Source organism: Bombina bombina, chromosome 4, assembly GCF_027579735.1.
Source record: "Bombina bombina isolate aBomBom1 chromosome 4, aBomBom1.pri, whole genome shotgun sequence".
In the NCBI taxonomy this organism is placed as follows: Eukaryota; Metazoa; Chordata; class Amphibia; order Anura; family Bombinatoridae; genus Bombina; species Bombina bombina.
Window position 1 is genome coordinate 17,505,026 of NC_069502.1, and position 27,859 is coordinate 17,532,884.

Genomic DNA, 27,859 nt, shown 5'->3' on the forward strand with positions numbered 1-27,859 from the left:
TGGAATCCTGTTTTCTGGTCCAATGAGTCAACATTTCAAATTGTTTTTGGAAAAAACAGCCGTTGTGTTCTCCAGGCCAAAAAGGAAAATGACCATCCAAGCTGCTATCAGCGTCAGGTCCAAAAGCCAGCGTCTATCATGGTATGGAAGTATGTCAGTGCACATGGCATGGGTAACTTGCACATCTGTGAGGGCACAAAGATGAGTATGTCACTGCACATGGCATGAGTAACTTGCACATCTGTGAGGGCACAAAGATGAGTATGTCAGTGCACATGGCATGGGTAACTTACACATCTGTGAGGGCACAAAGATGAGTATGTCAGTGCACATGGCATGGGTAACTTACACATCTGTGAGGGCACAAAGATGAGTATGTTAGTGCACATGGCATGGGTAACTTGCACATCTGTGAGGGCACAAAGATGAGTATGTCAGTGCACATGGCATGGGTAACTTGCACATCTGTGAGGGCACAACGATGAGTATGTCAGTGCACATGGCATGGGTATCTTGCACATCTGTGAGGGCACAAAGATGAGTATGTCACTGCACATGGCATGAGTAACTTGCACATCTGTGAGGGCACAAAGATGAGTATGTCAGTGCACATGGCATGGGTAACTTGCACATCTGTGAGGGCAAAAAGATGAGTATGTCACTGAACATGGCATTGGTAACTTGCACATCTGTGAGGGCAAAAAGATGAGTATGTCAGTGAACATGGCATGGGTAACTTGCACATCTGTGAGGGCACAAAGATGAGTATGTCACTGCACATGGCATGGGTAACTTGCACATCTGTGAGGGCACAAAGATAAGTATGTCAGTGCACATGGCATGGGTAACTTGCACATCTGTGAGGGCACAAAGATGAGTATGTCAGTGCACATGGCATGGGTAACTTGCACATCTGTGAGGGCACAAAGATGAGTATGTCAGTGCACATGGCATGGGTAACTTGCACATCTGTGAGGGCACAAAGATGAGTATGTCAGTGCACATGGCATGGGTAACTTGCACATCTTTGAGGGCACAAAGATGAGTATACATTTTGAAACAACATATTATGCCATCCAGATGTTGTCTTTTCCAGGGACTTCCCTTCATTTTCTAACAGGACAAAACCAAACCACATTCTGCCCGGATTATAAGCGCATAATTGCATAAGCGTAAGGGCACAATTATGGTCTTCCTGCTATCCTGACCTGTCTCTGATTGAGAATGCGTAACACATTCTAAAGCTCAAAATAAGGCAACAAAGGTCCCGTACAGTTGCACAGGTGAAGATATGCATGATGGATGAATGGGGGAAAATTCAGCTTGCTAAACATAACCAACTGGTGTCTTCAGTGCCCAAACGCTTAAAGGGACAGTCCAAAATAACTTTCATGATTCAGATAGGGCATGTCATTTTAAACAACTTTCCAACTTTTATCATCAGTTTTGCTTTGTTCTCTTAGTATGCTTAGTTGAAAGGTAAAGCTAGGAGGTTTATATGCAAATTTCTTAGACCTTGAATGCCGCCTCTTATCTGAAGGCATTGTGACAGTTTTTCACCACTATAGGGTATTAGTTCATGTATTTCATATAGATAACACTGTGCTCATGCACATGGAGTTATCTAGGAGAAAGCACTGATTGGCTAAAATGCAAGTCTGTCAAAAGAACTGAAATAAGGGGGCAGTCTGCAGAGGGTTTGATACAAGGAAATCACAGAGTTAAACTATATATTAATATAACTCAGATAAGGAGCAGTCTGCAGAGGCTTAGATACAGGGTAATCACAGAGGTAAAAAGTATTTTAATATAACTGAGATAAGGAGCAGTCTGCAGAGGCTTATATACAGGGTAATCACAGAGGTAAAAAGTATTTTAATATAACTGAGATAAGGAGCAGTCTGCAGAGGCTTAGATACAAGATAATCACAGAGGTAAAAAGTATATTAATATAACCGAGATAAGGAGCAGTGTGCAAAGGCTTAGATACAGGGTAATCACAGAGGTAAAAAGTATATTAATATAACTGAGATAAGTGGGCAACCTGCAGAGGTTTAGATACAGGGTAATCACAGAGGTAAACAGTATATTAATATAACTGAGATAAGGGGCAGTCTGCAGAGGCTTAGATACAAGGTAATCACAGAGGTAAAAAGTATATTAATATAAATGAGAAAAGGGGCAGTCTGCAGAGGCTTAAATACAGGGTAATCACAGAGGTAAAAAGTATATTAATATAACTGAGATTAGGAGCAGTCTGCAGAGGCTTAGATACAAGGTAATCACAGAGGTAAAAAGTATATTAATATAACGGAGATAAGGAGCAGTCTGCAGAGGCTTAGATACAAGGTAATCACAGAGGTAAAAAGTATATTAATATAACTGAGATAAGGGGCAGTCTGCAGAGACTTAGATACAAGATAATCACAGAGGTAAAAAGAATATTAATATAACTGAGATAAGGGGCAGTCTGCAGAGGCTTAGATACAAGGTAATCACAGAGGTAAAAAGTATATTAATATAACTGAGATAAGTGGGCAGTCTGCAGAGGCTTAGATACAAGGTAATCACAGAGGTAAAAAGTATATTAATATAACTGAGATAAGGGGCAGTGTGCAAAGGCTTAGATACAAGGTAATCACAGAGGTACAAAGTATATTAATATAACTGAGATAAGAGGCAGTGTGCAAAGGCTTAGATACAAGGCAATCACAGAGGTAAAACGTATATTAATATAACTGAGATAAGGGGCAGTCTGCAGAGGTTTAGATACAAGGTAATCACAGAGGTAAAAAGTGTATTAATATAACTGAGATAAGGGGCAGTCTGCAGAGGCTTAGATACAAGGTAATCACAGAGTTAAAAAGTGTATTAATATAACTGAGATAAGGAGCAGTCTGCAAAGGCTTAGGTACAGGGTAATCACAGAGGTAAAAAGTATTTTAAAATAACTGAGATAAGGAGCAGTCTGCAGAGGTTTAGATACAAGGTAACCACAGAGGTAAAAAGTATATTAATATAACTGAGATAAGGGGCAGTCTACAGAGGCTTAGATACAGGATAATCACAGAGGTAAAAAGTGTATTAATATAACTGAGATAAGGAGCAGTCTGCAGGGGCTTAGATACAAGATAATCACAGAGGTAAAAAGTATATTAATATAACTGAGATAAGGAGCAGTCTGCAAAGGCTTAGGTACAGGGTAATCACAGAGGTAAAAAGTATTTTAATATAACTGAGATAAGGAGCAGTCTGCAGAGGTTTAGATACAAGGTAACCACAGAGGTAAACAGTATATTAATATAACTGAGATAAGGAGCAGTCTGCAGAGGCTTAGATACAGGGTAATCACAGAGGTGAAAAGTATATTAATATAACTGAGATAAGGAGCAGTCTGCAGAGGCTTAGATACAAGGAGGCATATTTAAGAAATGTCTTGCGGACCTGATCCGAGAGTGCGGATCAGGTCCGCAAGACATCGCTGCATGCGGAGAGCAATACGCTCTCCGCATTTAAGATTGCACCAGCAGCTCACAAAAGCTGCTGGTGCAACGCCGCCCCCTGCAGACTTGCAGCCAATGGGCCTCCAGCAGGGGGTGTCAATCAACCCAATCGTACTCAATCGGGTTGAATTGTTGCGATTCCTGTGACCGCTGCTTCATAACTGCTGTTTGTGGCGAGTCTTCCTTTCGGAGCTTGATAGATAGGCCCCAAGGTATTCACAGAGGTAAAAAGTGTATTAATATAACTGAGATAAGGAGCAGTCTGCAGAGGCTTAGATACAGGGTAATCACAGAGGTAAAAAGTGTATTAATATAACTGAGATAAGGAGCAGTCTGCAGAGGCTTAGATACAGGGTAATCACAGAGGTAAAAAGTGTATTAATATAATTGAGATAAGGAGCAGTCTGCAGAGGCTTAGATACAAGGTAATCACAGAGGTAAAAGGTATATTAATGTAACTGAGATAAGGAGCAGTCTGCAGAGGCTTAGATAGTATAGATACAAGTTAATCACAGAGGTAAAAAGTATATTAATATAACTGAGATAAGGGGCAGTCTGCAGAGGGTTAGATACAAGGTAATCACAGAGGTAAAAAGTATATTAATATATCTGAGATAAGGGGCAGTCTGCAGAGGCTTAGATAGTATAGATACAAGTTAATCACAGAGGTAAAAAGTATATTAATATAACTGAGATAAGGGGCAGTCTGCAGAAGCTTAGATACAGGATAATCACAGAGGTAAAAAGTATTTTAATATAACTGAGATAAGGGGCAGTCTGCAGAAGCTTAGATACAAGGTAATCACAGAGGTAAAAAGTATATTAATATAACTGAGATAATGGGCAGTCTGCAGAGGCTTAGATAGTATAGATTGTGTTGGTTATGCAAAACTGGGGAATTGGTAATAAAGTGATTATCTATCTTTTAAAACAATAACAATTCTGGTGTAGTCTGTCCCTTTATTACCCATTCCTCAGTTTTGCATAACCAACACAGTTATATTAATATAGTTTTAACCTCTGTGATTATCTTGTATCTAAGCCTCTGCAAACTGCCCCTTTATTTCAGTTCTTTTGACAGACTTGCAGTCTAGCCAATCAGTGCCTGCTCCCAGATTACTTCACGTGCACAAGCACAGTGTTATCTATATGAAATACATGAACTAACACCCTCTAGTGGTGAAAAACTGTTAAAATGCATTCTGAAAAGAGGTGGCCTTCAAGGTCTAAGTAATTAGCATATGAACCTCCTAGGTTAAGCTTTCAACTAAGAATACAAAGAGAACAAAGCAAAATTGGTGATAAAAGTAAATTGGAAAATTGTTTAAAATCACATGCCCTATCTGAATCATGAATGTTTTTTTTGGCCTAGAATGTCCCTTTAAGTGTTATTAAAAGAAAAGGTGATGTTACACAGTAGTAAACAGTCGACTGTCCTTACTATTTTGGAGTATATCTGAAAAAAAGGAATGGGGTACTAAGGCACTACTAAGTTATAAGACCAGGAATTATTTTTATTGATAAAACAGCTTTATATTTTTGCTGAAAAAATATTTGTATTTCAATAGTGGTGCTGTGTACACAGATATGAACCAACTAAAATCAGTGAAACACTGAAGTACACCTTAACAGCACTCGCATTCCTGCAAACTTGTGTAGATTTAGAGTTCTGCGGCAAAAGGGGTGCGTTAGCTACGCATGCTTTTTTTCTCCCGCACCTTTTAAATACCGCTGGTATTTAGAGTTCACAGAATGGCTGCGTTAGGCTCCAAAAAGGGAGCGTATAGCATATTTACCGCCACTGCAAATCTAGATACCAGCGTTGCTTACGGACGCGGCCAGCTTCAAAAACGTGCTTGTGCACCATTCCCCCATAGAAAACAATGGGGCTGTTTGAGCTGAAAAAAAAACTAACACCTGCAAAAAAGCAGCGTTCAGCTCCTAATGCAGCCCCATTGTTTGCTATGCGGAAACACTTCCTAAGTCTGCACCTAACACCCTAACATGAACCCTGAGTCTAAACACCCCTAACCTTACACTTATTAACCCCTAATCTGCCGCCCCCGCTATCGCTGACCCCTGCATATTATTATTAACCCCTAATCTGCTGCTCCGTACACCACCGCAAGATACTTTATAGCTATGTACCCCTAATCTGCTGCCCCTAACACCGCCGACCCCTATATTATATTTATTAACCCCTAATCTGCCCCCCACAACGTCGCCTCCACCTGCCTACACTTATTAACCCCTAATCTGCCGAGCGGACCGCACTGCTACTATAATAAAGTTATTAACCCCTAATCCGCCTCACTCCCGCCTCAATAACCCTATAATAAATAGTATTAACCTCTAATCTGCCCTCCCTAACATCGTCGACACCTAACTTTAAGTATTAACCCCTAATCTGCCGATCAGAGCTCACCGCTATTCTAATAAATGTATTAACCTCTAAAGCTAAGTCTAACCCTAACCCTAACACCCCCCTAAGTTAAATATAATTTTTATCTAACAAAATAAATTAACTCTTATTAAATAAATTATTCCTATTTAAAGCTAAATACTTACCTGTAAACTAAATCCTAATATAGCTACAATATAAATTATAATCATATTGTAGCTATTTTAGGATTAATATTTATTTTACAGGCAAATTTGTATTTATTTTAAACAGGTACAATAGCTATTAAATAGTTAATAACTATTTAATAGTTACCTAGTTAAAATAATTACAAAATTACCTGTAAAATAAATCCTAACCTAAGTTACAATTAAACCTAACACTACACTATCAATAAATTAATTAAATAAAATACCTACAATTATCTACAATTAAACCTAACACTACACTATCAATAAATTAATTAAATAAAATACCTACAAATAAATACAATTAAATAAACTAACTAAAGTACAAAAAATAAAAAAGAACTAAGTTACAAAAAATAAAAAAATATTTACAAACATTAGAAAAATATTACAACAATTTTAAACTAATTACACCTACTCTAAGCCCCCTAATAAAATAACAAAGACCCCCAAATAAAAAATGCCCTACCCTATTCTAAAATTAAAATAGAAAAGCTCTTTTACCTTACCAGCCCTTAAAAGGACCTTTTGTGGGGCATGCCCCAAAGAATTCAGCTCTTTTGCCTGTAAAAAAAAACATACAATACCCCCCCAACATTACAACCCACCACCCACATACCCCTAATCTAACCCAAAACCCCTTAAATAAACCTAACACTAAGCCCCTGAAGATCTTCCTACCTTGTCTTCACCTCACCGGGTCCCGATCTGTCCAGAAGAGCCTCCGATGTCTTGATCCAAGCCCAAGCGGGGGGCTGAAGAGTGACGTCCATCATCGGGCTGAAGTCTGGATCCAAGCGGCGGCTGAAGAAATCCATCATCGGGCTGAAGTCGGAAGTCCATCATCGTGATGAAGTCTTTTATCAAGCAGAATCTTCAATCTTCTTTCTTCCGGAGCGGAGCGGAGCCATATTCTTCCCAGCCGACGTGGATCCATCCTCTACTAACGACGCCTACTAGCCGAATGACGGTTCCTTTAAATGAAGTCATCCAAGATGGCATCCGTCGAATTCCGATTGGCTGATAGGATTCGACGGATGCCATCTTGGATGACTTCATTTAAAGGAACCGTCATTCGGCTAGTAGGCGTCGTTAGTAGAGGATGGATCCACGTCGGCTGGGAAGAATATGGCTCCGCTCCGCTCCGGAAGAAAGAAGATTGAAGATGCTGCTTGATAGAAGACTTCATCACGATGATGGACTTCCGACTTCAGCCCGATGATGGATTTCTTCAGCCGCCGCTTGGATCCAGACTTCAGCCCGAGGATGGACGTCACTCTTCAGCCCCCCGCTTGGGCTTGGATCAAGACATCGGAGGCTCTTCTGGACAGATCGGGAGCCGGTGAGGTGAAGACAAGGTAGGGAGATCTTCAGGGGCTTAGTGTTAGGTTTATTTAAGGGGGGTTTGGGTTAGATTAGGGGTATGTGGGTGGTGGGTTGTAATGTTGGGGGGGGTATTGTATGTTTTTTTTTACAGGCAAAAGAGCTGAATTCTTTGGGGCATGCCCCGCAAAGGGCCCTTTTAAGGGCTGTTAAGGTAAAAGAGCTTTGAACTTTTTAAATTTAGAATAGGGTAGGGCAATTTTTTTATTTTGGGGGTCTTTGTTATTTTATTAGGGGGCTTAGAGTAGGTGTAATTAGCTTAAAATTGTTGTAATATTTTTCTAATGTTTGTAAATATTTTTTTATTTTTTGTAACTTAGTTCTTTTTTATTTTTTGTACTTTAGTTAGTTTATTTAATTGTATTTATTTGTAGGTATTTTATTTAATTAATTTATTGATAGTGTAGTGTTAGGTTTAATTGTAGATAATTGTAGGTATTTTATTTAATTAATTTATTGATAGTGTAGTGTTAGGTTTAATTGTAACTTAGGTTAGGATTTATTTTACAGGTAATTTTGTAATTATTTTAACTAGGTAACTATTAAATAGTTATTAACTATTTAATAGCTATTGTACCTGGTTAAAATAAATACAAAGTTGCCTGTAAAATAAATATTAATCCTAAAATAGCTACAATATAATTATAATTTATATTGTAGCTATATTAGGGTTTATTTTACAGGTAAGTATTTAGCTTTAAATAGGAATAATTTATTTAATAAGAGTTCATTTATTTCGTTAGAATAAAATTATATTTAACTTAGGGGGGTGTTAGTGTTAGGGTTAGAATTAGCTTTAGGGGTTAAAACATTTATTAGAGTAGCGGTGAGCTCCGATCGGCAGATTAGGGGTTAATACTTGAAGTTAGGTGTCGGCGATGTTAGGGAGGGCAGATTTGGGGTTAATACTATTTATTATAGGGTTATTGAGGCGGGAGTGAGGCGGATTAGGGGTTAATAACTTTATTATAGTAGCGGTGCGGTCCGCTCGGCAGATTAGCAGTTAATAAGTGTAGGCAGGTGGAGGCGACGTTGAGGGGGGCAGATTAGGGGTTAATAAATATAATATAGGGGTCGGCGGTGTTAGGGGCAGCAGATTAGGGGTTCATAGGGATAACGTAGGTGGCAGCGGTGTGCGGTCGGCAGATTAGGGGTTAAAAAATTTTAATAGAGTGGCGGCGATGTGGGGGGACCTCGGTTTAGGGGTACATAGGTAGTTTATGGGTGTTAGTGTACTTTAGAGCACATTAGTTAAGAGCTTTATGAACTGGCGTTAGCCCAGAAAGCTCTTAACTACTGACTTTTTTTTGCGGCTGGAGTTTGGTCGTTAGATTTCTAAGGCTCACTTCAGCCACGACTCTAAATACTGTCGTTAGAAAGATCCCATTGAAAAGATAGGATACGCAATTGACGTAAGGGGATCTGCGGTATGGAAAAGTTGCGGCTGTAAAGTGAGCGTTAGACCCTTTCCTGACTGACTCCAAATACCAGAGGGCGGTAAAAACCAGCGTTAGGAGCCTCTAACGCTGGTTTTCACGGCTACCGCCCAACTCTAAATCTAGCCGTTATATTCTACATAAATAATTCAGATGTAATTTTAAATGTTTGTCCATATGTGGTTGTTATTAACATTTCTATTAAAGGTTAATTTTTACTTCAGTCAAGCTCTTTGTTCCTACCAGTGATAGTCTTGAACTATTTTGCCCTTTTACACAAGTTTCCAGGAATGCGAGCGCTGTTAAGGTGTACTTTATTATCAGTTTTTCAACTATTTTGGAGTGTGTTGCAGTCATCAGATTAGAAATGAGTGTATATTTTTAAAAACACATTAAATTCACAAAGTAAAATGTGACTCTTAAAATTTTCAAATGACTTTTTTTTTTTTTTTTATGCATCTTACATACTGTCACAACGTTTTCTGAATTGGGTTTGTATATAAATATATAGATGGATAGATAGATAGATAGATAGATAGATAGATAGATAGATAGATAGATAGATAGATACACATATATATTATACACTGGATATGGACAAGTAACAAAAATAGTACAGGGTGCAGAAGAAATGCATACCGAAATCTTACAGTTAAACGGATGTAGACAAGCACATGAGCAGTGAGATCTAATATAATGATTTCTTTGCATTACAATGTTCTTCACATAAAATAAATATACACACATACAGTGGTGCAAAATAGGTTTACCTCAACTATGAGAGACAAAATGTGGAAACAAATACAGACAATCACATTGTCTGATTTGGAAAGAATTTATTTGCAAATTATGGTGAAAAATAAGTATTTGGTCACCTACAAACAAGCAAGATTTCTGGCTCTGACAGACCTGTATTTTCTTCTTTAAGATGCTCCTCTGTCCTCCACTCATTACCTGTATTAATGGCACCTGTTTGAACTTGTTATCAGTATAAAAGACACCTGTCCACAACCTCAAACAGTCACACTCCAAACTCCACTATGGTGAAGACCAAAGAGCTGTCGAAGGACACCAGAAACAAAATTTTAGACCTGCACCAGGCTGGGAAGACTGAATCTGCAATAGGCAAGCAGCTTGCTGTGAAGAAATCAGCTGTGGGAGCAATAATTAGAAACTGGAAGCCATACAAGACCACTGATAATCTCCCTCGATCTGGGGCTCCACGCAAGATCTCACTCCGTGGGGTCAAAATGATCACTAGAACGGTGAACAAACATCCCAGAACCACACGGGGGGACCTAGTGAATGACCTGCAGAGAGCTGGGACCAACGTAACAAAGGCTACCATCAGTTAAACACTACGCCGCCAGGGACTCAGATCCTGCAGTGCCAGATGTGTCCCCCTGCTTAAGCCAGTACATGTCCGGGCCCATCTGAAGTATGCTAGAGAGCATTTGGATGATCCAGAAGCAGATTGGGAGAATGTCATATGGTCAGATGAAACCTAAGTAGAACTGTTTGGTAGAAACACAACTCGTCGTGTTTGGAGGAGAGAGAATGCTGAGTTGCAACCAAAGAACACCATACCTACTGTGAAGCATGGGGGTGGCAACATCATGCTTTGGGGTTGTTTCTCTGCAAAGGGAACAAGACGACTGATCCGTGTACATGAAAGAATGAATGGGGCCATGTATCGTGATTTTGAGTGCAAACCTCCTTCCATCAGCAAGGGCATTGAAGATGAAACGTGGGTGGGTCTTTCAGCATGACAATGATCCCAAACACACCGCCCGGGCAACGAAGGAGTGGCTTCGTAAGAAGAATTTTAAGGTCCTGGAGTGGCCTAGCCAGTCTCTAGATCTCAACCCCATAGAAAACCTTTGGAGGGAATTGAAAGTCCATGTTGCCCAGCGACAGCCCCAAAACATCACTGCTCTAGAGGAGATCTGCATGCAGGAATGGGCCAACATACCAGCAACAGTGTGTGACAACCTTGTGAAGACTTACAGAAAATGTTTGACCTCTGTCATTGCTAACAAAGGATATATTGCAAAGTATTGAGATGAACTTTTGATATTGACCAAATACTTATTTTCCACCATAATTTGCAAATAAATTCTTTCCAAATCAGACAATGTTATTGTCTGGATTTTTTTCCACATTGTGTCTCTCATAGTTGAGGTATACCTATGATGAAAATTACAGGCCTCTCTCATCTTCTTAAGTGGGAGAACTTGCACAATTGGTGGCTGACTAAATACATTTTTGCCCCACTGTATATATATTTGTATCCATACACAAAACACTTTACGCTTATGTTAAATTCCAATGTTCTTCACATTTCTTTTTTTACTTTTTTTATTAAATATGTTTATATATATAGCATTATCAAAACAACAACACACCAGGATTTTCATGAAGCAAAAAGGTCAAATTTATTGACGTTTCGGGGATATATCTCCCCTTCTTCAGAACATAAACAACACACAAGTGCAGTGCTTAAATAGTTAAACAAATAAATCACAGTACCTCCCACTTCCTGTTGCAAGAAAACCGCCAAACATTACATCATGTCCAGCATTGACATACAGTTATCTACCTTTGAACCGGAAGCGTTAATCCTCCACTTCGGGTTTCATCACCTATAATTAATGTGGCTCAATCGTATACATAGGTGTAAGTTATAAGGTATGTGACTTATAATATATAGAATTCAGTTCAAAAAAGAGGATAGCAGCACCACCACATCGCGTCACTTCCAGTATTCAACTGGAACCGGATGTGATATACCTACAACATTGTGAACGTTTGAATATATTGTCAACTTCTCAGTTTTTGTAATCGCTTGGGCTCTCTGCTGTACACAGTGGGACTAAGATCACATCTGGTTCTGGTTGAATACCGGAAGTGACGCAATGTCCGGCGGATATCTCCTCAGATGTATCAGAGTGGGTGGCGAAACCGGTCAAAATTTATTTGTATCACTTAGTTTGAAAAGCGGTCACAGTTAGGAGATATGTTTAAACAAGTAGTGACGTTGAAATACACTAGTTGATTCCCGCAAATGAGGTTTAAATACACTTGTAATTGGAGCCTTTACCAAGATGGCGTTTTTAACTTTGGTTCCACTGTTTGAAAACTGGATATGAAGCAATATCTTAATAACACTTTATTTTTTTATGTCTCCATGACTATATTTTGCAATTTGTTTTTGTGCACTTGATTATATGTACTATGAGTGTTCTACATATTATAGGTCACATCCCTTATAACTTACACCTATGTATACGATTGAGTCACATTTATTAAATGAGATAAAACCGGAAGTGGAGGATTAACGCTTCCGGTTCAAAGGTAGATAACTTTATGTCAATGCCAGATATGATGTAATGTTTGGCTTTTTTTTTTTTTTTGCAACAAGATGTGGGAGGTACTGTGATTTATTTGTTTGTCTATTTAAGCACTGCACTTGTGTGCTCTTTATGTTCTGAAGAAGGGGAGACATATCTCCGAAACCTCAATTAATTTTACCTTTTGCTTGCTGAAAATCCTGGTGTGTTGCTGTTTTGCTAGGCTATTATTCTTCATGGACCTACCAGGTGGCTGATTTCAGGAGGGTGGATTCATATCGAACTGTGTTTATATATATATATATATATATATATATATATATATATATATATATATGTAGATAGAGAGCACTCTCACTTTCCAAACTTGATGCCAGGGTGCCAGCAGATAAATATACACGGTAAAGGAAGGCACTCACTGGTCTTTTTTCTTCAAAATAACTTTAATAATCGTGACGTTTCGGGGACACACTCCCCTTCCTGCAGAATTATATAACATTATTTTTCAGGTTTACTGTCCCTTTAACTAAAGTACAAAAAAAAACCAAACACTAAATTACAGAAAATAATAAAATAATTACAAGAATTTTAAACTAATTACACCTAATCTAATCCCCCCAAAATAATAAAAAGCCCTACCCTATAAAAGGGCCTTTTGCAGGGCATTGCCCCAAAGTAATCAGCTCTTTTAGCTGTAAAAAAATTACAATACCCCCCAACATTAAAACCCACCACCCACACACCCAACCCTACTCTAAAACCCACCCAATCCCCCCTTAAAAAAACCTAACACTAACCCCCTGAAGATCACCCTACCTTGAGACGTCTTCACCAAACCGTCCTCAACGAAGCCGGGCAGAAGTGGTCCTCCAGACGGGCAGAAGTCTTCATCCAGACGGCATCTTCTATCTTCATTCATCTGGAATGGAGCGGGTCCATCTTCAAGACATCCGACGCGGAGCATCCTTCCAGGCCGACGACTACCCGACAAATGAATATTCCTTTAAATGACGTCATCCAAGATGGCGTCCCTTGAATTCCGATTGGCTGATAGAATTCTATCAGCCAATCGGAATTAAGGTAGGAAAAATCCTATTGGCTGATGCAATCAGCCAATAGGATTGTAGGTCAATCCTATTGGCTGATCCAATCTGCCAATAGGATTGAGCTCCCATTCTATTGGCTGATTGGAACAGCCAATAGAATGTGAGCTCAATCCTATTGGCTGATTGCATCAGCCAATAGGATTTTTCCTACCTTAATTCCGATTGGCTGATAGAATTCAAGGGACGCCATCTTGGATGACGTAATTTAAAGGAATATTCATTCGTCGGGTAGTCATCGGCCGGGAAGGATGCTCTGTGTCGGATGTCTTGAAGATGGACCCGCTCCGTTCCGGATGAATGAAGATAGAAGATGCCGTCTGGATGCAGACTTCTGCCCGTCTGGAGGACCACTTCTGCCCGGCTTCATTGAGGACTTTGGCCCAGTTTGGTGAAGACGTCTCAAGGTAGGGTGATCTTCAGGGGGTTAGTGTTAGGTTTTTTTAAGGGGGGATTGGGTGGGTTTTATAGTAAGGTTGGGTGTGTGGGTGGTGGGTTTTAATGTTGCGGGGGTATTGTAATTTTTTTACAGGTAAAAGAGCTGATTACTTTGGGGCAATGCCCTGCAAAAAGCCCTTTTAAGGGCTATTTGTAATTTAGTATAAGGTAGGGCTTTTTATTATTTTGGGGGGCTTTTTTATTTTATTAGGGGGTTTAGATTAGGTGTAATTATTTTAAAATTCTTGTAATTATTTTATTATTTTCTGTAATTTAGTTTTCTTTTTGTACTTTAGTTAATTTTATTTAATTGTATTTAATTGTATTTATTTCTAGTTAATTTAGGGAATTTATTTAATTATAGTGTAGTGTTAGGTGTAATTGTAACTTAGGTTAGGTTTTATATTACATGTATTTTTGTATTTATTTTAACTAGGTAGCTATTAAATAGTTAATAACAAAAGTTGCCTGTAAAATAAAAATAAACCCTAAACTAGATACAATGTAATTATTAGTTATATTGTCGCTAGTTTAGGGTTCATTTTCTAAGGTAAGTATTTAGTTTTAAATAGGAATAATTTAGTTAATGATAGTAATTTTATTTAGATTTATTTAAATTATATTTAAGTTAGTGGGTGTTAGGTTTAGGGTTAGACTTAGGTTTTGGGGTTAATATGTTTATTATAGTGGCGGCGGTGTAGGGGGGGCAGATTAGGGGTTAATAAGGGGTTAATAACTTTATGTAGGTAACGGCGGTATAGGGGGTAGCAGATTAGAGGTTAATATGTATAATTTAGGTGGCGGTGGGCGGTTTAGGGGTTAAACACTTTATTTAGTTGTGGCGGGCTCCGGGAGCGGCGGTTTAGGGGTTAATAAATTTAATGTAGGTGGCGGAGGTGTGGGGGGCAGATTAGGGGTGTTTATACTCGGGGTACATGTTAGGGTGTTAGGTGTAGACACTACCATAGAAATCAATGGGATATTGGGCAGCAGCAAACATGAGCTTTCGCTGCTTTCAGACTCTGATTGATTCCTAAGGCATCCGCCACCTCCAGGGCAGTGGATTGAAAACCAGGTACGCTAGGCCGGAAATGTGGCGAATGAGTATTTTGACCACATCATCCTCTTTATGCATGTTGTCTCACTCCAAGCTGTATAGGCTCGAAAGCCTACTACCAATTAAGCATATTAGGTGATGTGCATCTCTGTAATGAGAAGGGGTGTGGTCTAATGACATCAACACCCTATATCAGGTGTGCATAATTATTAGGCAACTTCCTTTCCTTTGGCAAAATGGGTCAAAAGAAGGACTTGACAGGCTCAGAAAAGTCAAAAATAGTGAGATATCTTGCAGAGGGATGCAGCACTCTTAAAATTGCAAAGCTTCTGAAGCGTGATCATCGAACAATCAAGCGTTTCATTCAAAATAGTCAACAGGGTCGCAAGAAGCGTGTGGAAAAACCAAGGCGCAAAATAACTGTCCATGAACTGAGAAAAGTCAAGCGTGCAGCTGTCAAGATGCCACTTGCCACCAGTTTGGCCATATTTCAGAGCTGCAACATCACTGGAGTGCCCAAAAGCACAAAGTGTGCAATACTCAGAGACATGGCCAAGGTAAGAAAGGCTGAAAGACGACCACCACTGAACAAGACACACAATCTGAAACGTCAAGACTGGGCCAAGAAATATCTCAAGACTAAGGTTTTATGGACTGATGAAATGAGAGTGAGTCTTGATGGGCCAGATGGATGGGCCCATGGCTGGATTGGTAAAGGGCAGAGAGCTCCAGTCCGACTCAGACGCCAGCAAGGTGGAGGTGGAGTACTGGTTTGGGCTGGTATCATCAAAGATGAGCTTGTGGGGCCTTTCGGTTTGAGGATGGAGTCAAGCTCAACTCCCAGTCCTACTGCCAGTTTCTGGAAGACACCTTCTTCAAGCAGTGGTACAGGAAGAAGTCTGCATCCTTCAAGAAAAACATGATTTTCATGCAGGACAATGCTCCATCACACGTGTCCAAGTACTCCACAGCGTGGCTTGCAAGAAAGGGTATAAAAGAAGAAAATCTAATGACATGGCCTCCTTGTTCACCTGATCTGAACCCCATTGAGAACCTGTGGTCCATCATCAAATGTGAGATTTACAAGGAGGGAAAACAGTACACCTCTCTGAACAGTGTCTGGGAGGCTGTGGTTGCTGCTGCACGCAATGTTGATGGTGAACAGATCAAAACACTGACAGAATCCATGGATGGCAGGCTTTTGAGTGTCCTTGCAAAGAAAGGTGGCTATATTGGTCACTGATTTGTTTTTGTTTTGTTTTTGAATGTCAGAAATGTATATTTGTGAATGTTGAGATGTTATATTGGTTTCACTGGTAAAAATAAATAATTGAAATGGGTATATATTTGTTTTTTGTTAAGTTGCCTAATAATTATGCACAGTAATAGTCACCTGCACACACAGATATCCCCCTAAAATAGCTATAACTAAAAACAAACTAAAAACTACTTCCAAAACTATTCAGCTTTGATATTAATGAGTTTTTTGGGTTCATTGAGAACATGGTTGTTGTTCAATAATAAAATTAATCCTCAAAAATACAACTTGCCTAATAATTCTGCACTCCCTGTATATATATATATATATATACAGGAATATGTATTACAAATAAAAATAACAGTTTCCTGTATGTAAAGAACATCGGAATGTTACATATGTATAGTATAACTTTTTTTGGAATTGGGGTTTTATTTATTTATATATACAACCCCAATTCCAGAAAAGTTGTGACGGTATGGAAAATGCAAAAAAAAAAAAACATAAAGGCATCTATTTATCAAGCCGTCAACCGCAAATACGCTGGAATTCCGCAGCGTATTTGTGGTGAGCCTGATTCCCCTTAGTTATCAAACCCTACAAACAGGCAAAAGTAGAATTTTGTGATGTAACATACGATCCGTCGGACTCAGTCTGACACAGATTGATGCTTACCTCATTACAGATGTTCCGAATGCAAATTTGGCACAATCTGATTACTTTTGCTAGTTATCAAATTTCTACCAGGTACGCTCACCACTATAACGGCCCTGGAGGCGGCGGATACCATAGGAATCAATGGGAGTCTGAAAGCAGCGGAAGCTCATGTTCGCTGCTGCCCGATATCCCATTGATTCCTACGATAATGTTTACACCTTCCACTCTAACATGTACCCCGAGTCTAAACACCCCTAATCTGCTGACCCCCTACGCCGCCGCCACCTTCATTATACTTATTAACCCCTAATCTGCCCCCCTACACCGCCGCCACCTACATTATACTTATTAACCCATAATCTGCCCCCTCCTACACAACCACCTACATTATACTAATTAACCCCTAATCTGCCGCCACCAACGTCGCCGCCACTATATTAAATTTATTAACCCCTAAACCTAAGTCTATCCATAACCCTAACGCCCCCTAACTTAAATATAATTTAAATAAATCTAAATAAATATTCCTATCATTAAAAAAAATATTCCTATTTAAAACTAAATACTTACCTGTAAAATAAACCCTAAGATAGCTACAATGTAACTAATAGTTACATTGTAGCTAGCTTAGGGTTTATTTTTATTTTACAGGAAAGTTTGTATTTATTTTAACTAGGTATAATAGTTATTAAATAGTTATTAACTATTTACTAACTACCTAGCTAAAATAAATACAAATTGGCCTGTAAAATAAAACCTAATCTAAGTTACAATAACACCTAACACTACACTATAATTAAATTAATTCCCTAAACTAAATACAATTAAATACAATTAAATAAAATTATCTAAAGTACAGAAAAAAACAAACATTAATTACAGAAAATAATAAACAAATTACATGATTTTTAAACTAATTACACCTAATCTAATCCCCCTAACAAAATAAAAAAGCCCCCCAAAATAAAAAAGCCATACCCTACACTAAATTACAAATAGCCCTTATAAGGGCCTTTTGCTGGGCATTGCCCCAAAGTAATCAGCTCTTTTACCTATAAAAAAAAATTACAACCCCCCCAACATTAAAACCCACCACCCACACAACCATAATGTAGGTGGCGGTGGTGTAGGGGGCGGACGATTAGGGGTTAATAAGTATAATGTAGGTGGCGGTGGGCTCCGGGGGCAGCAGTTTAGGGATTAAACACTTTATTTAGTTGCGGCGGGGTCCATGAGCAGCGGTTTAGGGGTTAATACATTTATTAGAGTTGCGGTGGGCTCCGGGAGCAGCGGGATAGGGGTAAAACAGTGTAGTATAGTGTGGGTGTTTAGTGACAGGGTACCAATAAAGCTGGGAAAAAGCCGAAGAGCAGCAAGATCAATGACTGTTAGTTAACAACAGTCCGCTGCTCATCGCCCCGTACTTGGTGCGCAGCTTTTTGACAGCTTTTTTGGTAATTTTGGAGAACGTATTCAGATCAGTGGCATCAATGTTAGGCGATCTTAGGCGAGAGTATTGGTGTCGTTGAATGCAAGTAAGCTGACGGGTTGATAAATAGATACCAAAGAGTAAGTTTAAAATTTAATTCACCCTGTACTATATTGGAAACATATTATGAACACATTATTTGATGCTTTACTTTGTGAATTTGATTTATTTTATGAAAATATACCCTCATTTCAAATCTGATGACTGATTAAAAAAGTGGGGGGCAGGGGAAATTTAGGAATAATAGCGATGTTACAAGTTGAAATAAGAAGAGGATTTTAAAAAGGTGAGGTAATCATGTAATCATAGTAAATAAGGAACCTCCAAAAAAGGCCTAGTCCTTCAAGAGCAAGGCTGGGTCGAGGCTCACCAATCTGCCAACAGATGAGTCAGTGAATAATCCAATACTTTGAGAACAACCTTGCCCAAAGACAATAGGTAGGATTTTGGGCATTTCACCTTCTACAGTGTACAATATAATTAAAAGATTCAAGGAATCAGGTCAAATCTCGCTGCGTAAAGGGTAGGACTGAAAACCACTTCTGAATGCGTGTGATCTCCGATCCCTCAAACGTCACTGTCTCAAAAACTGTCATGAGTCTATAATGGATATTCTGACATGGGCTTGGAATACTTTCATAAACCTTTATTCGTCAACAACATTTTCATGGCTGCATCTACAGATGCAAGTTAATGCTTTACTATGCAAAGCAGAAGCCATAACATCAACACTGTCCAGAAGTGCCAATGACTTATCTGGGCTCGGCCTCATCCGAGATGGACAATAGCACAGTGGAAAAGTGTTTTGTGGTCCGAGGAGTCAAAATTTCAAATAGTTTTTTAAAAAACAGCCGTCGTGTTCCAAAGAGATAAAGGACTATCCAAGCTGTTATCAGCGTCAGCTCCAAAAACCAGTGTCTGTCATGGCATGGGTAACTTGCACATCTGTGAGGGCACCATAAATTCAGAAAAATATGTATGCATTTTGAAACAACATATGCTGCAATTCAGACATTGTCTTTTCCAGGGACATCCCTGAATTTTCCTGCAGAACAATTCCAAACCACAGTCTGGGGCATATTTATCAAGGTCCGTATGGAGCTTGATGCCCCGTGTTTCTGGCGAGCCTTCAAGCTTGCCAGAAACACAAGTTATGAAGCAGCGGTCTAAAGACCGTTGCTCCATAACCTGTCCGCCTGCTCTGAGGCCGTGGATAGGCATCGCTGAAAATCAACCCGATCCAATACGATTGGGTTGATTGACACCCCCTGCTAGCAGCTGATTGGCCGTGAATCTGCAGGGGGCGGTATTGCACCAGCAGTTCACCAGAACTTCTGGTGCAATGATAAATGCAGGCAGTGTATGCTGTCGGCAATTATCGATGTGCAGCGGACATAATCCGCAATATCGGATCACGTCCACTCGCACAGTAATAAAAATGCCTCTCTGCCTTGATTACAAGTGCATGGTTGCATAAGCAGAGAGTGCGGGTGCTAGTATGGCCAGCCTGTATTCCTGACCTATCGCCGATTAAGAACGTTTGGCGCATTATGAAGTGCAAAATAAGGCAACAAAGGCCCAGTACACTTGCGCAGCTGAAGACATGCATAATGGATGAATAGGGGAAAATTCCGCTTGCTAAACTTTACCAACTGGTGTCTTCAGTGTCCAAAAGCTTAATAAGTGTTATTAAAAGAAAAGGTGATGTTGCACAGTGGTAAACAATCAACTGTCCCAACTTTTTAGGAGTATGTAGCAGTCATTAGGTTTTAAATGAGTGTCTATTTAAAAAAAAAAAAAATACATTAAATTAACAAAGTAACACATTAAATAATGTGTTAATATTGTGTATTCAATATAGTACAGGGTGAATTGGATTTTCCAATGACTCTTTTTGTTAGTTTTTTGCATTTTGCATATCATCCCAACTTTTTTGGAATTGGAGTTGTATATATATTTATTTAAATAGACATCCCTGATGAAGCGCATGTACACATTCACAAAATGCGTCAGATAGCAGGGAGCTTTCCTTTCCATTGTATGTCTCCTACCTGATTAAAACTTTGGATTGCATTGGCATTGAGGACCCAGTTTCTTCTTTCTTCTTACTTATACATATACACACACAATTCCAAGTCCAAAAACGTTATACTATACATATTTAACATTCCGATGCTATTTAAATACAGGAACATTTTATTTTAAATATTATATATATATATATATATATATATATATATACACATCGATACCTGTATATCTATTATCTACGTATAGATATCTATTTTACATTAACATTATCAGATATATATAGAAACAGATATTTAATAATAAGAAATAAAAAAATCTTTGTGAAGAACATTGGAATTTAACATATGTGTAACGCGTTTCATGCCAGGGTACTAGAATAAAAGTAAGATATGGCAAGCAGGAGACAGCACTCTCTGGTCTTAATAATCAAGAAAATGTATTTAGTGACGTTTCATGGAATGCTCCCCTTCATCAGGTCTGATGATGGGGAGCATTCCCTCAAACGTCACTAAATAAATTTACTTGATTATTAAGACCAGAGAGTGCTGTCTCCTGCTTCATATATATATATATATATATATATATATAGCACACAGAGAAAGTCCAGCACTTACTTACAAGCTCTCAGCTAAGCTTAAACGCAAAAATGGAAGAGTTAGTTGCCTAATCTGGCCAAATGGGACAAGCCCAAGTACCACGTCAAGGACTTTTCCAAAACCTGAGTCCCTAAACAGCCACACAATGCAAGCTCTCAATCCAACAAACTGGGAACAAGTAAAGGGTGCACAGGCTTATGTAATCACCCTAGACATATACAAAACATGGAAGAGGACTACACTCTCAGACCGGGCTAGGTACACATCCCATGACCCTGCAACATGCACAGTCCTGGGTGCACAATATTACTCTCAGGAAGCTGCACTGTTCCCAGAGTCACAGGCACTTAACCCCAGACATGTCTGGGTGCAAGGCCCATAGGGAAAATTAAAAAACAAATAAATACAGCAAACAGAGAAAGTCCAGCACTCACTTACAAGCTCTCAGCTAAGATTAAAAGCAAAAATGGAAGAGTTAGTTACTGCATCTGGCCAAATGGGACAAGCCCAGGTACCACGTCAAGGTCTCTTCCAAAACCTGAGTCCCTAAACAGCTTGTGTACCCTTCACTTGTTCCCAGTTTGTTGGATTGAGAGCTTGCATTGTGTGGCTGTTTAGTGACTCAGATTTTGGAAGAGACCTTGACGTGGTGCATAGGCTTGTCCCATTTGGCCAGATGTGGTAACTAACTCTTCCATTTTTGCTTTTAATCTTAGCTGAGAACTTGCGAGTGAAGAAATTTCTCTGTGTGCTGTATTTATTTGTGTTGTAATTTTACCTATAGGACTTACACCCAGATCTGTCTAAGGGTTAACTGCCTGTGACTCAGGGGACAGTGCAGCTTCCTGAGAGTGCTATTGTGCACCCAGGGCTGTACATGTTGCAGGGTCATGGGATATGTAGCCAGTCCAGTCTGAGAGTTTTGTCCCCTTCCGTGTTTTGTATATGTCTATGGTGATTACATAAGCCTGTGCACCCTTCACTTGTTGTCATATTATCTGCCCCTTTAAGAGAAAGCTCTGTTACTAACCGGAACCTCTATTTAAGGAGGGACTCAAGCATAATCCAATTGCTTGATTATTGCAAGTGTGTGGTATTTGAATGTTGCTTGTTCTTTTTCCTCAGATACCTATCACCTAAGTTTGGATTTATCAAGAATACCTCTAACTTGGGTTTAACTATCAATCTCTCAGTGTATACTGCCTACTGTATATAATATTCATCTCCTTCTATCACTCACTCGAAACTAACCTTATATTAGTTTAACAGAACGTTTAATGCTGCCTGGGATCTATCCGTCTCTGCAAACAGTTACACTCCCAGCACGCTGACGTCATCCCCACTCAGACAGCGTGCAAACACACTGGACGCAACACGCTCCCTGCAAGGCATCAGCTAACAGCGTGTATGGTCTAAAGACGCCGCTCCTGATTCTCTACAACAACTCAGTAACGGATCCGGACATACCATCTTACATTTCCCCTGAGAAACCGCAAGTATACTTTACCAAAGAAAGTTGTATAACAAGAACTGTTAATAATAAGGCTGCATGAACTGTTTGTTATAAGGCTTCCTAATTGACGTCCATACTGATTAACCTGCCTCTGACTTAACAAAGACTCATAATCTGCTAAAACAATAGAGTGATATTACTTATTGTGAAGTTGTAGAGGTTAACAAATACATTCCTAACAAGCAGAGAATTCACCTTACATTTCTCCTGTGAATAACGGTATCCAAGTAGGTAATATCTATTTACTTGTGACACCAATCTCACTTCATTTTTATCAAATATATACCTGCTATTCCTATGAGGTATCAGTATCATCACCAATTGAGAACTGCATAAATAGGAATATCTATGCATATATAAATCCCCATAAGAGAAACTTAGGGATATTGCAATTGTTCCCAGTTTGTTGGATTTAGAGCTTGTATTGTGTGGCTGTTTAGGGACTCAGGTTTTGGAAGATACCTTGACGTGGTACCTGGGCTTGTCCCATTTGGCCAGATGCAGTAACTAACTAAGATGTTTGCTTTTAATCGTAGCTGAGAGCTTTTAAGTGAGTGCTGGACTTATCTGTGTGCTGTATTTATTTGTTTTGTACTTTTCCCTACGGGCCTTGCACCCAGACCTGTCTGGGGTTACCTGCCTGTGACTCTGGGGACAGTGCAGCTTCCTGAGAGTGATATTGTGCACCCAGGGCTGTGCATGTTTCAGGGTCATGGGATGTGTACCCTGTCCGGTCTGAGAGTGCAGTCCCCTTCCGTGTTTTGTATATGTCTAGGGTGATTACATCAGCCTGTGCACCCTTAACTCGTTCCCAGTTTGTTGGATTGAGAGCTTGCATTGTGTGGCTGTTTAGGGACTCAGGTTTTGGAAGAGACCTTGACGTGGTACCTGGGCTTGTCCCATTTGGCCAGATGTGATAACTATCTCTTCCATTTTTGCTTTTTATCTTAGCTGAGAGCTTGTAAGTGAGTGCCGGACTTTCTCTGTGTGCTGTATTTATTTGTTTTTTAATTTTCCCTATGGGCCTTGCACCCAGACCTGTCTGGGGTTAACTGCCTGTGACTCTGGGGCAATGCAGCTTCCTGAGAGTGCTATTGCGCACCCAGGGCTGTGCATGTTGCAGGGTCATGGAATGTGTACCCTGTCCAGTCTGAGAGTGCAGTCCCCTTCCGTGTTTTGTATATGTCTAGGGTGATTACATAAGCCTGTACACCCTTCACTTGTTCCCAGTTTGTTGGACTGAGAACTTGCATTGTGTGGCTGTTTAGGGACTCAGGTTTTGGAAGAGATCTTGACATGGTACCTGGCCTTGTCCCATTTGGCCAGATGTGGCAACTAACTAACTAACATGGGATTTGTACCCAGTCCAGTCTGAGGCCCCTATTTAAGAAAGGTCTTGCGGATCAGATCCGCAAGACCTCCCTGAATGTGAACGCCGCCCCCTGCAGACTCGCGGCCAATCGTGTCAATCAAACCAATTGTACTTGATCAGGTTGATTTCTGGCGATTCCTATCCGCCTGCTCAGAGCAGGTGGACAGGGTTATGGAGCAGCGGTCTTTAGACCGCTGCTTCATAACTGCTGTTTCTGTTGAGTCTGAAGACTCGCCATAAACACGGGCCCACAAGCTCCGTACGGAGCTTTTTAAATGGGCCCCTTAGAGTGCAGCCCCCTTCCTTGTTTTGTATATATATATATATATGTATATTAGGTTCTGTATCTCTCACATGGGCTCCATTTGATAAAGGTCTAAGTGTAGACCGAAACGTTATGGGTTAAGGCCCTGCTGTTATCCTTTTGAATTGGAATAAAAGGCTGGTTGTTTGAACTCCCTGTGTTGCCTGCTTTTTCCAGATACCTGACACACCAGGCCGTGTGTGTATTTGGGAACATTACTTCTATGCAATACTTGTGTTGCAGTGCACCGGGTAGCTGTTACTTTGGTGTGTGCCACTTTATCCTCACTTGTGAATATCTTCTCCTCTGAAAGTGAGCACCCATTTGCATACAAAATTGATATTATCCCCTTGAGTAGGGGCTTTGCTATTTTCTGTGGTTACCTCATCTGTGACTGTTTCTACATATACCCTGCTTGTATATATTTCACTTGTGACTTTCACACTCATTTTTTTGCCTGCATTTATTCAGTTAATTCATGGAATCCTCCTTATCATCTCAGGACAGCATCAGGGATGATCCATTTGGAGACATAGAAGATTTTGCATTTACAGAAGAAGATGCTGCTCGCATCCGCTGTGACGCTGATATCCAGGAGCTGCGGGAAACCAGAGGTGAGACACCTACCAATATTTTCGATAAGCTGTTGCATTTAGAAAAGAAAGAAATAGATTTCTATCTTCACGCAGTTTATTTGTCAAAATACCACAAATTAAAATACATACCCAGGGGGTTCAGGGTAAAAAACATCCCTACTCTAGGGCGCACCAACATTGAGTTTTGCAGACGGTGGTGTGGGATCCTTAACAACCTGATGCTCTTGGTCATTGAAGAGGTCTCTAGATTAAAACTTACAGTTAAACAGGAAATTGCCACTGTAAAAGACACACTGATTAATATACTTACAGCAGACAAAGAAATGGATTGGTTATCTAATTTACAAACTCAAGTTAGCAAATACAAATAAGACCTCCTGACATTTAAAAACTAAAAATTCTCCACTGTAGAAAACGTTTACAGAGATAAACGTGTCTATAGGTGGCTATACGGCAAAGACAATAGTGCTCCTTTTGGCCGCAGAAGAAATTTAAATAAAAACAGAAGGGTTAACTTTACCACTGTGGACAGCAGTGGTGGTGATTCCTCTGAAGGGGACACGCCACTCCTTCCACCAGTCAACAAGCAGGCGTTAGCACTAGATCTTCCCAGAAACCCCCTTTATCACAGGCCCCAGACACCGACACCGGCACAAGAAAGAAAGTCACCAACAAAAAACTGAAACAATAGTATTCAATTTGAGTACACGCCCTTTGAGCCCTGAGGAAAATAGTGTCCTCAATTAAGGTCTTTCATTTTTGCCACGTTCTCATAGCACTTTGTTTGATGTTCATGTCAATTTTGGTAGATTCCAACGACAATTAAAGCTTAAGGATTTCTTTAAGGACAAAGGTGATTTCACCAGGAAACAATTTCGAGGACATAGCACATTTGAACTACCTAACACCCATACTTCCATCAAAACTTTCCATAGATGACTTACTATGCTTAGCACAGACTGCCAACATAATTGATGAAGACACTTGGTTATTTTTGACTGTAGACAAACCTATTTGTCCGATTTTGTATCTGTTCCCTAAAATCCATAAGTCCCTTAATAACCCCCCAGGCAGACCAATTGTTTCTGCCAGGGGTTCTTTGCTATAGCCTTTAACTGAATATATAGACTTTTTTCTCCAGCCTGTTGTCCAGGCTACGGATTCCTATCTAAGAGACTCCTTTGAGCTTATCAACCTCCTTAAATCTTTGGAAGTGGATAAACAACTTGATTTATTGGTGACTATGGACGTGGTTAGCCTTTACACCGTGATTCCACACAACCATGGCAAACAAATGATCCAAGAGTGTCTGATTAATAGTGAGCATTATTCAGGCCCACCTATTGAATTTTTTATGAATCTGTTGGGGCTGTGCTTTGAAAAAAAAATTTTGCTTTGAAAATAAAAAATTTTTGCAAATACTAGGTACGGCCATGGGGTCAAGCATGGCGCCTGCGTATGCCAATCTATACATGGCTCAATTTGAAAAATATCATGTATTCAATCCAAGCACAGCTCCATCAGATTATACCATCGCTACATAGACGACGTGTTCCTTGTTTGGAGGGGCACCTCTGCATCACTGATTGAATGGTTTAAAGCCCATAACGAGTTAGACTCGACAATTAAATTTAAAATTTAATGGAATCTTGAAAAAAATCATTTTCTCAATCTAGAGATCTACAAAACTGACTCAATGGCTAGTGATATTCTACATACCACCTTATTTCATAAAGACACTGACAAAAACTCCATATTACACTACAACAGCTTTCATCCCCATACTCAGAAAAATGGTGTCAGCTCCTCACAGCTCCTGAGAGTAGTTCGGAACAACACTGATGAACATCACAAAAAGGTACAACTGTCTGAAATGGCTCAGAAGTTTCTCCAATGTGGTTACCCCTCACAATTGATTGAAAAACAGCTTCTGGTTGCCAAGCGCCAAACCCGTGATGGTCTTATGCAGCGGAACAAGGAAAAGGAAGAAGATCCAAGACTGAACTTTGTTACTACATACACTCCGCTTTAGGAAGTGATATCTAACGCCATCAGAGATAACTGGAAAATTGTGGCTAAAGATACTAGCCTACCATTCTATGACCTCCCATCCCCACGTATGGTTTATAAGAGGTCCAAGAATCTGCAAGACCTCCTGGTCTTGAACGACCCGGTGCACTGCTACGAACAACGGACATGGCTACCAAAGGCCAAATTGGGATGCTACAGATGTGGCAATTGCGTCACTTGTAATCATATGGTGACTGTGAACAGCTTCCATCATCCTCACACGAACAGAAAATACAAGATCAATCACAGATTGACGTGTACATCAGAGTTTGTGATTTATGCCATAATTTGTCCGTGCTCTCTGTACTATATTGGCAAAACAGTCACTACTTTTAAGGAAAGACTAGCCAATCATAAAACAGCCATACGTCAGGCCATCAAATCGGGTGAATCCAAGCAACCAGTTGCAAGACATTTTGCACAAGCAGGACATTCATTGTCCTCACTGAGGGTGATTCTTATTGACCATGTACCATGACTACGGCGTGGTGGAGACAGAGCATTGACCCTATTACACCTCGAAGCAAGGTGGATATTTAATCTCAACACCATGGCTCCTAAGGGTTTAAATTCCACGATTGATTTTGGATGTTGCTACAAATGACTGTCCATATACATCTTCTACCTATGTAAAATCTTTGCATAGGGACTCTGTGTGCAAATTTCCTTTTATGTCCCTTATTCTGTTTGATCATTGTTCCTATGATCACAATTAGGAGTATTTACTGTTTAAAGTGTATGGCACTTTATATTTTGAATTTATACTAGTAGTCTTCCATTGATACTTATATAGTATAGATTGGTTGTGTAGCTACAAATGTAATTGACTACTTGTTCATTGTGGCATTTGTATATGATGTTTATTCTGTATGCTGCTTATTTACTTTTGTGATATTGTCAATTGCGCTGTTTCTTTCCTTTTTTGTTGTCTATTTCATCTGTTTATATTCACTCATTGGTCCCCTGCCTTACCGATGTGCACACTCTTCTGTGTACACATCCTCTAGCACTCTGCCTTGCTCTGTTACATGGCATACGGTCTCATGTTTACCGTTGCCATGACTCCCTGATATGGCCTCGTTCTGGTTTCCGTTACGTGTGACGTCATCATGTT

The 27,859-nt window shown here is 39.7% G+C and overlaps 1 protein-coding gene across 1 annotated transcript in view; it reads right to left on the minus strand.

Annotated features, from left to right (window-relative positions):
• Positions 1-27,859, minus strand: part of LOC128656797 (vomeronasal type-2 receptor 26-like) — a 131,500-nt gene that overhangs the window by 37,522 nt on the left and 66,119 nt on the right. Inside the window, exon 3 of the mRNA XM_053710950.1 lies at positions 22,690-22,692. Within this exon, the coding sequence (XP_053566925.1) occupies positions 22,690-22,692 (3 nt within the window). The remainder of the gene's footprint in view (positions 1-22,689; positions 22,693-27,859) is intronic.